The 20,110-nt window shown below is 43.0% G+C and overlaps 2 protein-coding genes across 16 annotated transcripts in view; one reads left to right on the top strand and one right to left on the bottom strand.

The window, feature by feature from the left end:
• The window catches only part of PPME1 (protein phosphatase methylesterase 1), a 103,501-nt gene extending 98,510 nt beyond the window's left edge, over positions 1-4,991 (top strand). For all 3 annotated transcript variants that reach the window (XM_073808483.1, XM_073808484.1, XM_073808479.1), the window contains one exon: positions 4,934-4,991. In XM_073808483.1, coding sequence (XP_073664584.1) covers positions 4,934-4,976 — 43 coding nt within the window. In that variant the 3' untranslated portion in view covers positions 4,977-4,991. The remainder of the gene's footprint in view (positions 1-4,933) is intronic.
• P4HA3 (prolyl 4-hydroxylase subunit alpha 3) overlaps positions 1-20,110 on the bottom strand; it is a 119,228-nt gene that overhangs the window by 93,117 nt on the left and 6,001 nt on the right. For all 13 annotated transcript variants that reach the window (XR_012333425.1, XR_012333424.1, XR_012333423.1 and 10 more), the window contains exons 2-8: positions 19,119-19,261; positions 17,842-18,065; positions 13,427-13,576; positions 8,407-8,458; positions 6,358-6,521; positions 5,937-6,113; positions 1,523-1,587 (exon numbers count right to left, since the gene is read on the bottom strand). Coding sequence is in view for 8 of the 13 variants with exons in the window: in XM_073808472.1 (XP_073664573.1) it covers positions 1,523-1,587; positions 5,937-6,113; positions 6,358-6,521; positions 8,407-8,458; positions 13,427-13,576; positions 17,842-18,065; positions 19,119-19,261 (975 nt within the window). In the remaining 5 variants the exon portion in view is untranslated. The remainder of the gene's footprint in view (positions 1-1,522; positions 1,588-5,936; positions 6,114-6,357; positions 6,522-8,406; positions 8,459-13,426; positions 13,577-17,841; positions 18,066-19,118; positions 19,262-20,110) is intronic.

Below are 20,110 nucleotides of genomic sequence, written 5' to 3'. Positions count from 1 at the left end.
GGAAGACCACGTCCTTGGTCTATAAATGATGGATTAATTTGTTCATTCTTTTGTATGGAGTGCACGCATAGTGCTATGCTGTGGGCTCTAAGGTTTACAAAGATACCCAAGACAAAGCTGTTGTGTTCAAAGAGCTCATGAGAGGAGACACACAAATATACACAAATACAACTGAGCACAAATCAAGGTAGAGTTAAAAATAAGAACCAGCCCTTAAAGTAAAGTTCTGGGGAGCACAGAGGAAGGAGATGTTACTTCTGACTGGGGCACTGAGGTGAGATGGACATGTAGGCCAAATTTTGAAGGGTGCATAAAATTTCAATAGATGGAAAAGACGTAGGGATATTCCAGGCTGAAGAAATAGCATAAGCACAGACATGGTGGGGTGATATACTGCAGTGTGTGTCAGCACGAAAGCATTTAGTCTATTAGAGAAGTAATGGGAAATAATGCTAGCAAAGTAGGCTCAGGGCATGTTGCAGAAAGCTGAGGACACTGTGGTCGGGAACCTGGTCTTTGTGGATAGTGATCTGGAGTGCATAGGTGACCTTTGAGGGACCAGTTCCAGTGAAGTTGTGAGGACAGAACCAAAATTCAAATGGGTGCACTGTGGTGGAGGGTGGGTAGTGAGAGGAGGCAATGAGGGTCTCAGTTTCTTTACCTGAAAAGTAAAGAGAATATCACCTACTCCCCTAAAAGCAATGACTCTAAACAGAAGGTGGAATTTTCTCCTTGACACTACAGTATCAGAAAGGTTAGCAAAGCAACGAAGCTGAGGTTAGATGGGCCTTTCAAAACTTAGAAAATAACTTCTAATGTAAAAGGTCCCCAAAACGTACCAGACCAAATAAGTTAAGCCAGATGATTCTGAATCCAAGCTTTCATCACTCACCTCGCTTCCCAGACAACAAAACCATCCACCCAGCTTGAGGTCTGGCCTCTCCCCAAGGATGTCATCACCATCTCCCATGGCTCCGGTGGGGACCCTCCTCTTACGGTATCCTGTCCTTACAGCACAGACCAAGGGCTACAGTGGAGGGGGAGCAGGGATGGAGGGGAGGGAATACGGCTGGGCTCTCAACCACAGAAGGGATCAGATCCAGAGATTCTGGCCATCCCTCTTGCCTGAGTGGTCGCAAGTCATGCTTTGAATATGAGTCAGGAGGTAAAGTCAAATTCCAAATAGAGACAGGACTTGTTCCCTGGAAAAGCAATCCTGGTTAGGAGAACAACTACACACTTAATTTTTGGTCTAGGGCATAGGAGCTTTTTCAAGTCTCTCCCTAATGGCCTGCCTCCTAGTTAAGTCCTCAGACCATGTAACCACCTGAGAAAGGCCCTTGGGTAAGGGGAGTGGAAATTGCTCCCTCTCCACAAGAATGTACAGATGTAAACGTGAACTACTGTGGCGTCTCTAATGGCACCTGAATGGGTGTTGCTGACTTTCAGTCACCTGTGCCACAGGCCCAAGGGTGGCCAGCAGGCATGACCAGAGTCCCTGCCAAGAAAGGACCCCTCTTACCTTTTGCTGATGCGGTACTCCACTGGTAACTGCTTTTCGCCTGATGCCACCACAGATCTCTGTAGCTGGTGTGAAGGATGTAAGAGAAAGTCCAAGTGGTTATGATGCAGAAGGAAGGGCTCTCACTTCCATAGACACGCTCCTCTCTTAGCATAAGCCTAACAATCACCCGTTTCTCTTTAATTAAAAGGTATTTTGTACATGCTACTAATTTAGTGATAGCTATCAATCTTAAGTGACATAAAAGCTCAGAGTTGAAAATAACCTTTAGCTTCATATCTGGTAAACAGTAAAAACTGAAAAAGGTCTGTAGAACTGAAATACAAGTGATTTTGAATCCAATTTGCATCTGCAAGACTGTGAGTTCTGTAAGAACAAGGACTGTTTCTTACTCATCTTTATATCCCAGTGTTTGGGGCAGGGCCTGACTGATGGTAAGTTAAATTAAATGAACACCTCCAATGACAGGACACTTTCTACCCTCAGAGGCAGCCTGCTACTTCTGAACAATTCTGATAAAAGCCCTTCCTTACAGAGAATCAAAGTCTGTTTTGTTTGCAGCTGCCTTGGTTATGGGGAAAAAACAACCAAACAGGTTGGAAGTCACTAATTTAACTGAATGTCTCTATTTTGTTCTGAATGTCTAGGTATAGATTTTAAATTATTTTTAAATAAAGTGGCCTCTAATTGCAAAAGTACTGTACCAGGGACAGAAAGAGAAATATTATTTACATAAGGATGTCTGCTTCTGCATTTGTCATCAGAATGTCAGCTCCGTGAGGGCAAGGACTTGGTCTTTTTTCAGTGCTGTATCCCCAGGATGCAGAGAAGGCCTGGCAGGGAGTAGGTGCTCAATATTGGTGAAATGTACCCAGGAGTGAATGAACCAGAGTCCTGTGGCTAAAGACACAGCCCCTGCACTTCACATGCGGTCACAGCAGAGCACGGAGCAACAAAGGGCATGTGACAGAAACCCTTTCCCTTCTCAGAGGCTTCTACAATATTATTATTCCTGCTGCTAAACCAGGTAGACAACCTTGGAAAAGGCTCTTCCCTTGCTTCAACCCATTTCCCCAGCTATAAAATGCAGCATGGGAACAATACACTCTTGTAGTCCTTCTCAGCCTCTCCCTCTACAATACTAGGATGCAGGGAATCGGTAGGTGACTGATGTCTCTTTCTAGTCCTCTATCCAGCATCCTCTCCTGAGCCATTCATAGAGGAGTGAGGAGAGATCATAGAGAGATAGTCTCTTCTGTTCTTTTCGGACAACATCAGTGGTTTAAAAACAAATCCTAGGGAATCTCCACTCTACCTTGCCCGCCCCCTCTGTTAAAGAGCCACACTGCATTTAATTCCTTTAAGAATTATTTACTGTGCACCTACAAGTCATTCATTTGGGGGGAAGATACTTATTGGTCGTTCTCTGTGCTAAGCACTGTGCTATGCATTGTAAATACAACATAGGAAACCAGACATAAGGCATCCAATGGGGCCCTAATGGACAAGTACAGGGTGCTATGGAAATACAGAGAAGGAGCATCTAGCCCATTCTTATGAAGGACAGGAAGGCTTCCCAGGATGCCCAAAAGACAACTGGAATCACACAGGCGGAAAGAGACCAAGGGAAGAGTGGTTCAAGCAGAGAGAAGAGTGTGTGGGGAGCCAGTGAGAGCACTGCCTGTTCATGGAGATGCAAGTTGTTTAGGGTGGCTAGGGTGTCAGTATAATGGGAACATGCTGCAGAGGGAGTGGCAGCAGCCAGGCCAAGGAGCTCTGTAATCATTTGAAAGCAAAAGTGACCCATTAGGGCTTCCCTGGTGGCGCAGTGGTTGAGAGTCCGCCTGCCGATGCAGGGGACACGGGTTCGTGCCCCGGTCCAGGAAGATCCCACATGCCGCGGAGAGGCTGGGCCTGTGAGCCATGGCCGCTGAGCCTGCGCGTCTGGAGCCTGTGCTCTGCAACGGGAGAGGCCACAGCAGTGAGACGCCCGCATACCGCAAAAAGAAAAAAAAGGGACCCATTAAAGAGTTTAAGTGAGGGCTTGACTCAGTCAGATGTGACCCTTTGCAAATTGCTCTGGCTACAACGGGCCTAATATGGAGCCAGGCATTTCAAGGACAACATATGATCTCTGCTAGTTTACAGTCTAGCTGGGGGGACAGGATGCTAACCCATGAAACTGATCGTGATTCCAGACAACACGTAAATGGCAGAATAAATGAAAGTACCAAACAGGTGGAGACAAAAACTGAGTTCAGAGGAGGGAGGTTACTGTATGTTGCCCCAAAAAGTGCTCTGAAAAAAATGTTCCTCCTGAAAGAATCTATGAAAGTGGGCCAAAGTGGTCAGGGATAGGGGCCAAGAGAGGCATAGGGTTTCAGCTGAGTCTTCAAGGATGTGTAGGATGCAGATGGGGGAGGAGTGATGAGAGAGCAGAGAAATGCTTCTTTGAGAAACACACAGTGAAGAGGAGCAGAGAAATTCAACACAAGCCACTGAGGTGGCTGCCATCCCATGGGGCAGCCGCTACCACACACACCCCGGGCTTATTCCTGGGTGAGCCAAAGACCAGACAGGGATCAGCAACCCCAGCGAGACGCTTCTGGAGGAAGGGAGAGTGGCAAGATCTGTGCGTGCCAAACAGATGACCTGGCTACAAGGGATTAAATGAACATCTCCGAGTAGGCCGCCTGTCCTGTTACCACAGCAACAGAGTTGTCCTGAGGAAAAAGGAGCTGCGGCCAAACGCTCCCGCTGGCTCACTGAGAAGCCAAAGCTATTGAAAATACGTCGTTCCAATTCACCAGGGAGGGGAGCTTAATCGCTTCAAAAACCTTCTGTACAAAGATTCCAGATTTCTCTGAAGGGCTTTTAGATGAAATTATTATTGCTGTTTTTCTCCCTCCAATCCACGTCTGCTGTCAGAGACTTCCTCAAAATCTGCAGACCTGATCAGGGCACTCTCCTGTTTCAAACTGTCCCACAGCTCCCCGCCTGCCTTCGAGATAAAATCCAAACTCCCCAGCTTGGTACTTCCAGCGCTTCTAATTGTGTCTCACGTTGCAGCCTTATCTCCCATCACCTCGCACCCCCTCCCTTGCACACTTCAGCCCCCGAGCTTCCCCCAACTCTCTGGACACACCACACAGCAGGCCCGTGCACAGATTGTCTGTCTCCTTGGAATACCCTTTGCCACCTTTCACTCTGATGAATCTCAGGTCCACAGAGAAGCCTTCTCTGTTTCTAACTCTCCCCCTTCCCCCATTTGCTCTTCACCTGACTGCCTCTCCCTGCCTTTCCCTCGGAGGAAGGTTCGCCTTTTTAGGCTGCCGTAGCACAACTCCCTCACACACCTCTATTACAGCACGTATCACAGTGCATTGTAAATATGTTTTCCCCGTTCTGCAGGAAGCTCCTAAATGGGAGCGAGCAATACTTAACCTCCTCGTAACAGCCCAAGCACCCGGTACAGCGTCTGGCACACAGCAGGTAAGTGACGGCCTGGCTGCCGGGGTGAATAGCACACCGTGAAGGCCACAATGTCTGCTTTGACACAGTAGTTCTGAGACCATCTTAATGTACCGTTTGTAAAGAGGCAACATGCTTACAGTGGTGAGGTCGACTGCATGATTTTTCTAAATATTTGCCACACTTCCTGACGGACTAAACTCCCCTCCGCATCAACATCAAGCTTGGTGCAGAGCCTCCTCCATGGGAGACTAAGATATACTCTCCCTGCTGACTGCAGTGTTAGCTGTACGCTGTGCCTTAGCCAAGGAAACGTGGATGGAAGAAATGCCTGGTGCTTCCAAGCAGAAGCTTTAAGAACCAGCTAGTAGTTTGCCATCTCTGCCTTTTTCCTCTCGCGTGAGACGGCAGTGTTCCAAAAAGAGGCTGCTCTGTTGGGCTGGGTCCCGGAGGAAGACAGCACGGGGTGGAGCTGCAGCCAGCCCAAGACAGACAGGCAATGGGAGGATGAAGCCGACCTCTACTGCTGTTGTAGACCTCTTCCATGTATATGGAATGACTGATACTGGGGGAGGAGGGTTCCTTTAATTTTTTTAGGTTAAATTTATATACGATGATGTGCACAGATCTCAGGAGTACCATTTGCTGAGTTTTGACAAAGGCATCCAGCCATGCACTCCACATCCCTAACGAGACGTTGACAGCACATTTCCAATACCCCAGAAAATCCCCTTGTATCCTTTCTCAGCCAGTCCTCTCCCTCCAGAGGCAGCCACTACTGTGATTTTTTTCACCATTGATTAGGTTTATGGAATGGCTGGTATTTTGAACTCCTGAACAGATGAAGTATCTAGTTGTTCAGGCTGCCTATTCTCACACTTCTGAACACCAGTCATATAAAGAAACAAAGGGAAGTTCTTGGCAGGCCCTTGGGGACACTCACCCACGGTTCTGCAAGGCCTCTAATTTTCTGAGCCTCAGTGTCACTGACAAAGTCATGGTAGAGAACAACATAGGGTTCCAGGTGGATGACCTCTTTCCGGACAGGCTGGAGCAGCAGGTAGGGACTGGAACTGGTCTCATAGGAGCAGTAGAGACTGGGGATCTGGTAGTGAGTAGGCTGAAAGGAAAGACTAGAATCAGCTTAAGAGAAGAAGGGTCTAGGAGCGGAAACCGATTTAGGGGAACTACAGCATGAAAAACCTGGAATGCAGGAGATTCAGAATTCGGTCACTGATGCTGTCCAAGTGAGCTTTATTTATTTATTTTTTAGTGCATCAGCCTTTCCCCTCACATCGTCCCAATTCTACCTTTTCTCCCTCTATCCGAGCCTGTTCCGTTTTTCATTCCCTGAGAAATCCTACCTGGGAACCCAGGGTCTGACATAACTCCTCATAGGTGTCCCTGGTCTGCAGGTGGGGTACGTTGGGCCTCTGGATGACAGCCTCAGCTACGGCCTGGTTAGGGCTTTCTGCCAAGAGCTTTTCGTATTTCAAGACATTCCTGGCCATCCTCTTATTATCTGGGCCTGGAAGAAATCGGATCAGGGTATAACACAGGTTAACAAACGGTGGTCCCAGAGAGTGCCGCCAAGGTTTCCTATAGCTTCACTGTCACACGTGACCAGCAACTGGCCACCTAAATAACTCTCTGTGTCCATGCACAGGAGGATGTAAGGCCCTCACTCCCAGGAGAGTACGTGGCAGTAAAAAAAAGACTGAGTAGGGCCTGGTAGATCTGAAGGAACACTCTTAGACCAAGGAATCATGAGGATGTGGCTGTAGGATGGTGTGGTCAGTTTTATGTAGAGGGAAGAAGCTTCAATATTTTATTCATTCATTCACCAACTCTCCAGTGAACATCTACTATGTACCAGACACTGTGCTAGAGGCTAACCTCCCAGAGTTGAGAGTCTAATAGAGAAAAGACACATTAACTACTTACAACACCACACAACAAGGAAGTGCTATGAAACAGAAGTTCAAAGAGCCAAAGCCTATAGCAGAGAGACCCGATCTATTCTTCCCTAGAGAACTGGCAGCTAATTTATTCCCAGCTCTACCAGATCCTTCAAAAAATCCCTAACTGGCCTAGACATAGCAGAGCAGTATGGGACAAAGGGGTTCTAGACGTTGGTTCTAGCCTAGGTTCCTACAGGGGTCTTGTGTCTTGTTTGTGCCCGCTTTGGCTGCAGATCCCCCATGGATTGGAGCTACCCACGGCCTGCTAGCCTCTGTGTGTGATTCTCAGTGCATCTCAGAAGGAGGTGCTGACTTGTTGTAAGGCTCACAAAGCAGCTTTCTCTGAGGAGCTCAATGTCCTTCTAACCACCACTGCCACCACCACCATTATTCTGGCAAAGGAGGGGACAGAAATTACCATCCTTTTTTAACCAGAGAATAAATGAAGTTTGGGGGAATGGAAATGATGAGCCCAAAATACCAACAAAAATATTGCAAAACCATTTATGGAACCAGGAATCTCAATTTGCTGTGTCCTACTTATCCACCTATAATAGTGCACAATTTGGGTTCTCTGGGAGAGGCAGAGATTTTAATAGATAAAGCACAAAGAAATAAAGAGGGGTTGGGTCATCAATTTGTACCACTAACTGTCTGCGTGTTTCCAGACCATACAGCTACTTCCTTATCCTACTGTTTGCCAAATTATCAGAAAGGAATAACATTACTAAATGGATTCATTAGAAAGTGACAGTGAAATCCTACATGAAATACTTCATAAATATTAAAACATAATAGTGATTATGTATCTTACTTTAGTATCTAACTATCTTATTAAAAGAAAACCTGGGAAGCCATCTACCACCAACATTTTAAGCAAAAATATTCAAGTAGAGCTAAACTAGTAAATCTCCCTCCCAGTTTTACTCTGGTGAGGCGCTGCCTGAAGAGGGTTGAAGCTGAACTCTGTGGCCAACTGGGCAGGATGCTTGCATAGCAAAGTGAGCTCTGGTTTAAAGAGAAGAATTGCTATCTTTCTATGAGCAGCCAAAGTGAACATCCCTGCTGAGTCACTCTCCTTCTTGCACACACAGCTCTCATTGATTGCACTCGTTCCCAGGTCTGCTCCCGACACCTGGATCTTCAAATGTCCCTAAAGAAACTGGCTCCCAATCTCGGACTTGTTCTCCACTGAAGCAACACTAATATATATGACTGGATGGGGGTGGAGGAAGAAGGGGACAGGTTGATATCTTTTTCTTAGCTTTCTAACTAACTTAAAAACTCTTGATCAATATGTAAGATTTAATCAAAAATTAGAAATGTGCCTTGGATTATGAAATTAGAAAAATAAAAATAGACAGCTGTGTCTCATTTGCAAGGACTAAAGGCCAAGAGCAGGAGGGAGTTCCCAGTAAGTCAGACCTGTAGTTATCTTTTATCGTTACGTACTGTACAGAAGAAACTCTCGGGAGAGGCTGAGGGCACAGGAAATATTTCCCACCTATAAAAAAGAAAGAAAAGGAAAAGGAAGAGTTAACTGCACTAAGGATATCTCCTCTGATGAACCATTACATGGATTTTTAAAAAAACTATAAAATATTCTTACCAAGAGTAGCTAGTAAGACTCATTGAAATGAGCTGCCCACTAAAATGTAGAGGTTCTCTGTTCTAATTCAGGATTTGAGCCCTGATCCAAATCAGGTCTCCTCAGTTTCCTCATTTACAAATGACTTATTAACACCCTTACCAGGGAATGGAGAAAAATAAATGAAAATAAACTGTCTTAAAATGCCCTCAAGTCTTTCAAAGCATGCAAAACCATGTAATTGTAGGGTGTTGTTATTTTGGTATATTTTATTATTAAAATTAATATGGAACTATAAAAACCCTACTAAAAATGTAATTTGCTCTCCAGGCTCAGTACTTCTGAGAGTCCACAAAGTTAGAGGAAGGCAAAGGAAGACCTAAACCTGAACCATTCCCACTGCATAGTAATGACTCTCCCTGCAGCCATTCAACCTTGGGCTGCATGTGGTCAAAAGTAAACAGGGGATTTCCAGACAAACCTGGGGAACAGAACCCAGGCAGGGTGGGCTGTGATCCTGCTCTGAGTGCCATGGAATGATGATGAGCTGCTAGAACTGTATTTCCCTCTGATCATTTTATTTTTGCATGTGAAAAAATTCATTTTTAATGATAAAACTAACAATAAGAACATTATAAAACATGAGAAATAGGGGGAAAATGTTACACTGAAACCCAGGCATTTCAAGCACTTAGGATAATATATAGTGTTTACATACAATCATATTTCTTATACATTTTCATATCCTGATTGTTTCCCTCTACAGTGTAATCAGGAGTACTTTTTATATCTTTACATAGTCTTCACAGACAGCATTTTTAATTATTATTTTTCATTGTGGTAAAAAACACAAACATAAATTTACCATCTTAACCATTTCTAAGTGTATAGTTTCAGTAGTATCAATATTAAATATATTCATGGGACTTCCCTGGTGGTGCAGTGGTTGGGAGTCCACCTGCCAATGCAGGGGACATGGGTTCGAGCCCCGGTCCGGGAGGATCCCGCATGCCACGGAGCAGCTAAGCCCGTGAGCCACAACTACTGAGCCTGTGCTCTGGACCCTGCGAGCCACAACTGCTGAGTCCGCGTGCCGCAACTACTGAAGCCTGCGCACTCTAGGGCCCGTGTTCCGCAGCGGGAGAGGCCATCGCAGTGAGAAGCCCGAGCACCGCAATGAGTGGCCCCCACTCGCCACAACTAAATAAAGCCTGCACAGCACAAGGACTCAATGCAGCCATAAATAAATAAATATTAAGTAAATAAATAAATAGATAAATTCACATTGTTGTGCAACCAATCTCCAGAGTTTTTTCATCTTGCAAAATTGAAACTCTAATCATTAAAAAACAACTGCCAATTCTCCCCTCCCCTCAGCCCCTGGTAACCATCATTCTACTTTCTGTCTCTGTAAATTTGACTATTCTAGATACCTCATGTAAATGGAATCAAACAGTATTTGTCTTTTTGTGACTGGCTTATTTTACTTAGCATAATGTCCTCAAGGTTCATCTATGTTGTAGCATGTGTTAGAATTTCCTTCTTTTTAAAGACTCAGTATTATTCCATTGTATGTATACACTACATTTTGCTTATCCGTTCATCCGTTGATGGATACTTGGATAGCTTCCCACCTATTGGCTGTTGTGAACAGTGCTGCTATGAACATGGGTGTACAAGAAAGACACATTTTTTTTTTTAATTTACCATCCTAACCATTTTTTTTTTTTTTTTTTTTTTTTGCGGTACGCGGGCCTCTCACTGTTGTGGCCTCTCCCGTTGCGGAGCACAGGCTCTGGACGCGCAGGCTCAGCGGCCGGCCATGGCTCACAGGCCCAGCCACTTCGCGGCATGTGGGATCTTCCCGGACCGGGGCACGAACCCGTGTCCCCTGCATCGGCAGGCAGACTCTCAACCAGTGCGCCACCAGGGAAGCCCCATTTTTTTATTTGGTTGCACCGGGTCTTAGCCTCGGCAGGTGGGCTCCTTAGTTGCAGCATGCAGGCTCCTTAGTTGCGGTATGCGATCTCTCAGTTGCAGCATGCATGTGGGATCCAGTTCCCTGACCAGGGATCGAGCCCAGGCCCCCCGCATTGGGAGCTCAAGTCCCAACCACTGCGCCACCAGGGAAGCCCCAAGACAGCATTTTTAATGGCTGCATTTTATTCCATTTAGAAGCTCCATCACAGACAATCTAACCATTCTGCTATTGTTTGGGCATATAGATTGTTTCTAATTATTTAATATCATGAATTATTCTGTTCTGTACTTAACACAGGGATAGTTAAGTAATCTACTAATATCTTATAATGTCAGATATTAACTCAGGGTTATAGATTTTCAAACCCTTTTGAGATGAAGAGAACTAAAACACAATTTTACATAGTTTTGAAACTCAAGGGCTTTATCACAAGGTAAAATATTTTATCAAGAACAAAGTTAGAGTTACTTTTGATGTCCCAGTTAAATTCCTTTGGAAATGTGTACACTAAATAATGTTAAATGAAAAAAGAGAATATATACTGTGTATAATATAAAAATAGATTACGTTTATTGAGTGCATATGTGTCATAAATTGTGTTAAGGGCTTTACATGTATTAGCTCATTTAATCCTCATGACAACCCTTTGAGGTAAGCATTGAAGGGTAGCAGAATATGCCACCCTAAAATATACCTCTTTGGCATAAAGATTATTTTGAGCTAATTATTTTGAGAAACAACAGATACAGGAGAAGTTTTTCAAACCAGAGTAGAAGTTGCCCTTTTGTAAGGCATATTTACATTTATAAAGGAAATCTCCATTTGTGAGGGGGTCTCCCCCTGTGTACCTGGAAGAAAAGGATGACTCTACATCAGAGGAGAATCTCATCAATGGAGAAGGCACCCACTTAAATCTACATAACAATCTTACCCTTGCTTGCTATGCCTGGTCACCTCCCAGAACTGGCTCTCCCCACACCTTCTTTCTTTTGTCTTTAGCTGGATACAGTATTTAAGATGGAGGTTTAGATCCCCTCAGAGAGTTACTCAACCTCCCTCCCAGCCCCAATAGCTCCCATGTCTACAGGAGGTATACATGTTAGTTAACTTACGTTTATTGTTCCTTTTGTTAATCTGTCTTACATTACAGGGAGGTCTCAGACAAAAACTCAGAAGGTTATTCGGAAAATTATTTACACACTCTTACAGCATCATTATTATCTCCCTTTAAAGATTAGAAAATTAAGGTCCAGGGAGGTTAAGTGCGTTGCCCAAGTTTTCACAGAATTTGAACATAGGTCTGCCTGACTTCAGAGCCTATGTTTAATTACTATACTCTACTGTCTCTCATTATTAGTAGTTACTGAAATGATTTTTCACTAAAATTTATCATGAAAAAGAAATAATAATAGTACTATATATAATATTATATATATTATACTTTTCATTGTATATATAGATATATAATTTTATATGATAATGTAAGGTCCATGGAGGGACATTTACCCCTAATTTACTAAGGGTAAAAAGGGGACCAGAAATTGTCCATAAGACGATGCCAATGTGTTCTATTACTGTGGGATTAAAAAAAAAAATGTACCATGAGAGCACAAAGAAGGAGAGTCTGAGGAGAATTAAGGAAGACTTCACAAAATAGATGACATTTGAGCTACGCCTAGTAAGATGAATAACATGTACCAAAGCACGATTGTGGAAAGGGAGAGTCTGCAAGTGAGAAGAGGAGAAATCTAAGTCGTCATCGGGGAAAAAAACCAAAACAATTAGTCAGACACTGTATTTGAAACTCTGTCTTTCAGGGTGAGCTGCTTTAGTTTATCTTCTCTGAGTCTCCACATCAATTCTCCATTTTCTTCTTCTATTAAAATTCAATAACTTCTCACCATTTGTTGCATCGCAGGGATTCTGTTTCAGCTTTAGTATGTAGCAATTAAGCAGCAGAGTTAGGAAGAGCACCTTGGAAAGTTTTACAACAAACAGCCACTTACCAGGAATTTGCATGAGAAGAACAGGTCTATTTGCTGCACTGCTGTTTTGGCAGCAACACATGGGTTTGGACCACGCACATCCTCCTCCCTTTTCTCAGGAAAAGGGATAAAGGAAAAGGAATGTATGGAGCAGAAATGGTTTATTAGTTTTGGAAACTCTAGGGAATTGGCTCTGTAGTGATTTTTCCAGCCTATTCTTGAAGACTGTACAACTCTGGTGGGAAATGGGATTAGCTACACAAAGGATGGCAGCTCCCACATGTAGGGAAACGAGCTTTCACGAGGGGCACAACAGGTTATAGATCAACAGTGCCAAAGAAAAACAACAGCTGGAGGAGGTACTGAGCTGATGCTCTGGACCAATGGCACCAGCCGTGTATCCAGACACTATTCATGTCACAGCTGGACTTGACTGCAGCCGGGGAGGCTAACAATCAAACTTCTTCCTTGACATTGGCAGTATCATGGCATAATATCTGGGATGAGTTATGAAATGTTGAGAGGGCAAAAGAGCGATCTGCATTGACTATGAAGCTATTAAACATTTGTGGATGCAGCTGCTGCTGCTACAGGTAAGAGACCGCCTCCTACATGGGAGACGATGACTTTAAAGTAGTCAGTACATTGGAAAGAGTACTAACGAAGAATCAGACAGACTCGGGCTCTAATCCCAGCTCTGTGAACTCTGTGACAAGCTAGGAATTCTTTGGAGATTCAGTTTACTCACATGAGAAATAGGGAAATAACAAAACAACTGCCCTGCTTGACTCACATTTGGTCCTGTTGGGAAGACGAAATAAATTAAGAGACATGAAAGTGCTTAGAAAATTGTAAAGCAGATGTAAAGCATTACGCTTACTGTGATGAAAGCAGTGAGCCCCCTGCTAACTCCCCTACCTGGAAATAGGCGAAGGCCAAGTGATCCAAGGCATCCTCTAGACTTGCCTCATCCTCTGTCTTCCATTCTCCATAAGAGCCTCGGAAGAGACTGACAGCCTCCTCCAGCCATGGAATGGCATGGTAGTAATCTCCCATGTCATAGGCCACCTGCAGGGAGCATAAGTACCGTCACTAAAGCCTTAGTCCATGGGTAGAGAAAGGAAATGATACTGCAAAGAGTGGAGGGCCTTTGGAACCCAAGAAGGCAAGTTTTCTCTTTAATTCATTTAAATTAAATAGACTAAGCATCTATTATATACAAGACAATGTACTAGGCATGGAGAATATAAAGCATTCTTGCATTTAAAGAATTTATAATCTGGGGAGATGTGAGATATGAACTCAAGTAATTATAACACTGGGCAGAATGGCATGAATGCTTGAGAATCTCAGAAAGCTTCACGGAAGAAGTGCCATCTGAGATGAGCCTTCGTTGAAGAAGGAAAAGAATTTCCATGAGCAGAGATTGGAATGAAGGTCATTTTATGGTGAGGGAATGGTAGAAACAGAAACCAAAAGCAAGAATGTGTTCAAGCAGTATATCGTGGCTATAGTCTAAGGCGAAGAGAAGCAGGAAATAAACATAAAAAGGCAATAGGGGGGCTTCCCTGGTGGCGCAGTGGTTGAGAGTCCGCCTGCCGATGCAGGGGACACGGGTTCGTGCCCCGGTCTGGGAAGATCCCACATGCCGCAGAGCGGCTGGGCCCATGAGCCATGGCCGCTGAGCCTGCGCATCCGGAGCCTGTGCTCCGCAATGGGAGAGGCCACAACAGTGAGAGGCCCGCGTACCGCAAAAAAAAAAAAAAGGCAATAGGGGCTAAGCTAATTAGAGTGTGACTGTCATGTTTTCAGGAAGATGCTGTTGGTAGCAATGTGAGGAATGGATTAAAAGCATTCATTTATTTATTCAATATTTACTGAGTATTTACAATGTACCTGGTGGTCCCTGCCTTTAAAGAGCTTACAATCAATCAAGGGGCACATAAGTAAACCAATAATTGTGACATAATGCATTAGACATCTTAATGAAGGTAGACATTGGGACGTTATGAGAGCTCAGTGGATCTGTCCTATATTAAATGTCTGAATGTGGGGAATATGGCAACACGCACTAGACATAGCTCCCGTCTCCTAATAGCTTACAGTTAACTAGAATACCAGGACTGCAGGCGGAATTTCCTGCAAGTTGATGCTGGAGACAGCAGGGAATTATAAAGTCACAGATTTGGAAGGCCTCTTTCTAATTCAGGTATAATTTCCAGCAGGCAGAAAAATAGGGCAGAACCTAGAGATACTGCAACTCTGCCGCCTAAACAGTTAAGTCCATTCCTATCCCCCATCTGCCATTAGCCTGCTGTGTTATCTGTCTGGTCCTTAAGTTTTCTATTTGTAAAAACGTTGAGTTGAAGAATAACAATAAAAAATGACTGAACTTTTCCTGTTAAGTTAACAATTTATTTAATTAAGATTTCCATGAGGAACTTTAAGTCTCAGCAATACAGCAGATTGAGATAACTGGAATCCTTCCAACCACAAAGACTTAGAAATTTTGAATAAAATATAAAAAGCATTTAATTATATATTTTCAAGAAAGACTGGAAAATACCCAAGTACCAGAAGTAAAAAAGGAGTTGAAAATCCAAGTAATAAGCTTATGAGCAGATGCTGAAGCTGCCTAGGATGGGGTGGGGGTTGGTTCTAGTAACCTTGGTACTTAGTAACCTTAGGTTATAATACCCGCATGAGGACAGTATGTGAGCCTTCTGTAGACCTCCCAAACCTAGGAATTGGAATTAAGACACACTCATAAAACTGAAACCCATGAAAAACTACACTATAAGGGAAAGAGTAGACCAGAAAAAAATCTACCCACTGTCATAAGGAGACAAGAAAGTAGGTTTGTTTCTGTCTGGCCTCTATTCAGAGAAATAGATATGGAAACAACCTAAGTGTCCATCAATGGATGAATGAATAAAGAAAATGTGATCTATATAATTCAGCCATTAAAAAGAATGAAATCTTGCCATTTGTGACAACGTGGATGGACCTCGAGGGCATTATGCTAAGTGAAATAAGTCCGACAGAGAAAGACAAATACCATATGCTCTCACTTACATGTGGAAACAAAAACAGAAACAAAACCAAAAAAAAAATAAAAACCCCAATCCCATAAATAGAGGGAGCAGATTGGTTGCCAGAGGCCAGGGGTAGGGGGGAGGCGAAGTGGGTGAAAGGGGTCAAAAGTTATAAACTTCCAGTTATAAAATAAATAAGTCATGGGGATGTAATGTAAAGGGGAAAAAAAATAAGTATCTAAAGCTAGTGATACCACCAGAGTACCTGGAAGAAGAAAACCCAAAACACTATGAAGGGATATTCCTACAACTCTGGGCAGAAAAAGGCTCTTAGGGGGGAAAAAGTCCTGCTAAAAATAAGCTCACAATCAAAAATGATAAACTATATCAGGAAACAACTGACAATGAACAAGAGTCAACAACACAACAGGAGGGTAGTAAAACTAGACAATTAAGAATTTCAGAAAATAGAAAGATTGATCTGCTTTAAAATAATCCATGGAGGAGGGTACAGATGAAACAGATTTGTCTACATGTTAGTAATTATCAAAGTTTATTCTTCGACCCAGCAATACCACTCCCAAGTACTTAACCAAGAGAAATGAAAACAAATGTCCACAGAAACACGTACATAAGAATGTTAATAGCAGCTCTATTCTAGCTGATGCTGGAAACAAATCAAGTATCCATCAACATGAGATTGGATAAACAGTTTGTGGTATATTCAAACAATGGAATACTAGTCAGGAATAGAAAGGAATGAACTACTGATAAATGCCACAACATGTATGAATTTCACAGATACAACATGCTGAGTGACTCAAGAGCACTTACTGTATGGTTTAGGACAGTGGTCACCTGGTACCTGGGCAAGGTTGGAGTAGAAAGGGTGGGAGTGGTGAGAAGGAAAAGGAAGTAGGGCTGTATTTAGCTATCTGTAAATTCTTTTTAGAAAATCTGAAAAAAAATCTGAAACAAATATAGCAAAATTTGAACATATATTTCATCTCAATTATAGATATAATTGCTTCTTATTTTATGTGTACTTTTCTTATATTTGAAATGTTTTATCTTTCAAAATAAGTAAATAAATACAGAAATAAGGATTGCCAGTGAGACTTTTAGGAAGCGACTTACTGAATTTTCAACATATGGTTTTAGTCTCAGAAAAACCTCACTAAGGAAGCATATATTGGTACCATACATGGAGCTGTTTTAACTGGCTTCAATTTAAATTAGCCATGAACAGGATGATTCAGCTCTGATTCTATTCAGGATTTCAGAAAAGGAAAAATGGCATACAGAGAGGCTTAGGGCAACCCTCTCCACATTAATTTGGAAGACTGATTCTCAAAACTTGGATTCAGGACACATGAGGCCCCCTCTTATATCGGCTAATGAATACTGCAGGGGCTGGGAAAAATTCACTTTCCTGCAATATGCATCTTTAAAATTAAAAAGGATTTACTCCATTACTTCTTGGGCAAAGGCTAACAAAGAATATATTGTAAAATAACCTCAAGAGTGTTTAAAACTTGTGATCAAAGATCAGTTAAATATCTCATAAGGAAAGTTCTTGAAGTCTGTTTTCTCAAGCAATGTTAAAACGATGATGTTTTTTTCCTTTGGCCGCAGCACGCGGCTTGCAGGGTCTTAGTTCCCCGACCAGGGATCGAAACTGTGACCCCTGCAGTGGAAGTGCAGAGTCCTAACCACTGGACCACCAGGGAATTCCCAAATGGCCTGTGTTTTGGCACTACTTTAATTTAGTATTTATAAATGCCTAGGAAATGTTGCAAGGGATTTCACAAAGTCTCAGGAGGCTGAGTTTCCGTGATCAACCTTCACATCACCATTTCCTTTCCTCTCCCCCACTCTTTGACCCTGCTTCTCCTTTCCACCTGGCTGTTCATCTACTGGCGGGGTGCTCTACTTAGGGTGACCATAGGGCCATTTTTCCCAGGACAGTCCCATTTTATGTCTGTCATCCTGGCTAATAACACCTCCTTCACTCTCAAGAGTGTCCTAAGTATGTGATTTCCTTATCATGGAAAGAGCATGGGATTCAGAGTTAAAAGATGCAGGTTCAAATTTTAGTTCTGCTACTTAAAACTGTGTAACCTTAGGCAAGTTATTTACCCTCTCTGAACCTCAGTTTCTTCATCTGAAAATGGGGAATAATACCAAATTTCCAAGTTTGCTGTCAGGATTAGAAATATGTAAAAGGAATCGGGATATAGTGATTTCATCCCCCAGAAAGAGAGCTGAGCAATTTGCCCTCTCTCTGAATATCATTACCTTGCCAACTTGGAAGCAGTCATCCCCCGTGAGGGAAAAAAGCCGTCTGGGACTGTACAGGTCAGTGACAGCACAGCCGGTGACTCTCTGGAAGACGCCTCGGGCAAGTCCCTTCACACTGAGCATGTACACGTCCTGCAGCCGCATCAGGGCCCTTGCTGCTCCCTCAAGGTCCTCAAAGGCTGGCAGGTCCTGTTCCACCTTCTCATAACCATCCTTCAGAGCTGTAAAGGTCATGAAAGCATCAATCTACCACTCAAAAAACAGGCGGTGAGCATTTAATACAGCAAGGCATCATCACCTTAATCACCATAATCATCAGGCTCATAATATTACATGAGCAAAGATAATGTTTTATCTGCTTCTGTTCCCAGGGTAACAAAATCTTCTGAATGAGGAACAGACACTCTAGAGTAAAAACTAAGCACCTTTATCATGTCGTTCCATTCTACCTGTCTCCAGGAGTCTTGCCTTTTGGGGGACAAACTCTTCTTCCTCTTAACTTCCCCAAAGTCAACAAACTTCTTCAAGTACAAAGTACAGTACATTAGGAAAGTGATCTTACTACAGATCACACTGTAGTGGCAACTTAATAAAATAGAAATTATTAGAAGACATCACTTTTAGGGACTTCCTTGGCGGTCCAGTGGTTAAGACTTTGCCTTCCAAAGCAGGGGGTGTGGGTTCGATCCCTGGTCGGGGAGCTAAGATCCCACATGCCTCGCAGCCAAAAAACCAAAACATAAAATGGAAGCAATATTGTAACAAATTCAATAAAGACTTTAAAAATGGTCAACATCAAAAAAAAATCTAAAAAAAAAGACATCACTTTTACATGTATGTAAATGGGATGATATAACCTATAGTTCCTCACAGGATTGGAGTGAAGATCAAATGAGATAATGGATATGAAAGTGCTTTCTAGGACTTCCCTGGTGGTCCAGTGGTTAAGACCCCATGCTTCCACTGCAGGGGGCGCAGGTTCAATCTCTGGTCAGGGAAGTTCCTCATGCTGCGTGGTGCAGCCAAAAAAAAAAAAAAAAAAAAAAATAAACTAAAAACTTACTGAAAAAAAAAAAGAAAAAAGTGCTTTCTAATTATAATTATATAAACATATTAACAAAGGGACCTAGTTCTTTGTAATAGTTAGAGCTAAGGAGATCAAGTAATACCTACCCACTTCATTATCCTTCATCACATCCCTTCAGAACCTCTCTCCTTTCCACTAAGTCAGGAGATAGAATCTTCTCTCACCCTCCAGCCCTCCTCCTCATTACCTCGGATGTTCTCACTGGCCTCCAGACTATGTACCACATTCTTCCAGTCGGACTGTAGGCGTTTGATGAGAGTAAATGCAAGCAGAGGGTTAGACACAGGGGTTGCTGAATCTTCATGCAAAGATAGCACCTTGTCATAGAATCTGAAAGAGAGGAGTAGAATGATCTCACCTACTGATACAACCACTCTACCGAGTGAAGGCTGGCATGGTGTATGCACATTTAGAGTCATTAAAAATGAAATGCTGAACCCCTTGAGACTCATGTAATATTCTAAGCAATAAGCACAAAGAATATGAAAACTACCAACACAACAAAAGTAGGTCCATTCATTTGTTCATTCAGCGAGTCAGTCTCCACTCGTCAAGTTTTGTACGTCAGCTGTCATGCTAGATGCTCGAGACCCAAAGGCAAGAGACAGTGGAGCTCTCAAGGAGGTCACAAATAAGAAAATCCTTTTTTCTCTTATCACTCTATAATCAAAACTTAGAGTCTGGTAGAAGCTCAAACACATTGTTGAATTAATTATGAAAACCGTGCTATGTGCTATGAGAGAAGAGAGCATATAATGCTGTAAAATGCTCTGGCGATTTGTAGGTAGGGCGCCTAACCCAGGTGGGAGTTAGAAGGTGTAAGGGAAGACTTTCCAGAGGATATGGCACCTGATCTGTGTTCCGAAGGATTAGTTAAAATATCAATAGCTACTATTTTAATCCCCGCAGCGATGCTTAGAATAGATTTTATCATGCACTTTTTACAGGAGGGGAAACTGCAACAAGGCTACGCTGTTGGTAAACAGCAAAGCCAGGAATGAACCCAAGCCTGCCTGACTCTGAAGCTGGGGTTCTTGGCTGATTTTGCCACACTGTTTCCCATGGAGCTAGAGCAAAGAAGGGAGGAGAGTAGTGTTTTTGAGCCAACAGGGACCAATGTGTCCAAAGGCACAGAGGCTTGACATATATTTGATCATTCAGTAAGTCATTTGCTAGATG

This window comes from Tursiops truncatus, chromosome 8 (assembly GCF_011762595.2).
Source record: "Tursiops truncatus isolate mTurTru1 chromosome 8, mTurTru1.mat.Y, whole genome shotgun sequence".
Lineage (NCBI taxonomy): Eukaryota > Metazoa > Chordata > Mammalia > Artiodactyla > Delphinidae > Tursiops > Tursiops truncatus.
Note: the sequence above shows the minus strand (reverse complement) of the source record. Positions and strands in the feature narration are given on the sequence as shown.